Here is a 682-nt window from a genome sequence, read left to right on the forward strand (position 1 = left end):
AAAGCCTGATCTTTCTCCTGCGGAGCAGCTGGTAGTTTCGAACCACTGACCTTAAGGTTCGCAGCCCGATTCGTAACCACTACGCTACCAGAGCTTAGGGTAGGTGAAGGAATATAGTAGAAGATACATATGGAAAGGCAGGTCATAGTCAAACTGTGCAGAATTCTGAATGCCATTTCCAAAGTATGAACTTCACCCCCCAGGCAGCTGTGAGCTACTGAAGGTTCTTGAGCAGGTGAGTAGCTTAAACAGAACACTTAAGTTTTCTTTGGCTATTTGTTTCTGCAGCGGCAGACCATCGAGCTGATCCCTCTCACAGAAGTTCGTTACTGGTATCAAGGAAAGCCTTACATCTACTACATCTATGGGACCGACCACAAGGTCTACATGGTAGACTACCCTGAGCGGTACTGCTGTGGCTGCACCATTATCTAACCATGGCTGTAGCTGCCCCCAAGTCCACCATTCACCATCATCAGAAGGCGCAGCTGAGATCTTTGAGTTCACTCCTTGTCAGTTGCATTGGACAATCCCTTACAAGTCCTGGTATGTTCTTCCAGAAAACCAGCTTACAGAACTCAGTCTCAACTCTTTACTGAGCCCCTCTGATGGATCCCAGCCTTCTTATATTTAACCTGCAAGAATTCAACTGTACACATGCCTTTAAGACAAACAAGAGACA

The 682-nt window shown here is 46.5% G+C and overlaps 1 protein-coding gene across 1 annotated transcript in view; it reads left to right on the forward strand.

Moving 5' to 3' along the window:
• SSUH2 (ssu-2 homolog (C. elegans)) overlaps positions 1-435 on the forward strand; it is a 30,209-nt gene extending 29,774 nt beyond the window's left edge. The window contains exon 12 of the mRNA XM_006876596.1: positions 289-435. Within this exon, the coding sequence (XP_006876658.1) occupies positions 289-435 (147 nt within the window). The remainder of the gene's footprint in view (positions 1-288) is intronic.
• Positions 436-682: the final 247 nt, after the last annotated feature.

Source organism: Chrysochloris asiatica, unplaced genomic scaffold (assembly GCF_000296735.1).
Source record: "Chrysochloris asiatica unplaced genomic scaffold, ChrAsi1.0 scaffold00393, whole genome shotgun sequence".
NCBI classification, from domain to species: Eukaryota; Metazoa; Chordata; class Mammalia; order Afrosoricida; family Chrysochloridae; genus Chrysochloris; species Chrysochloris asiatica.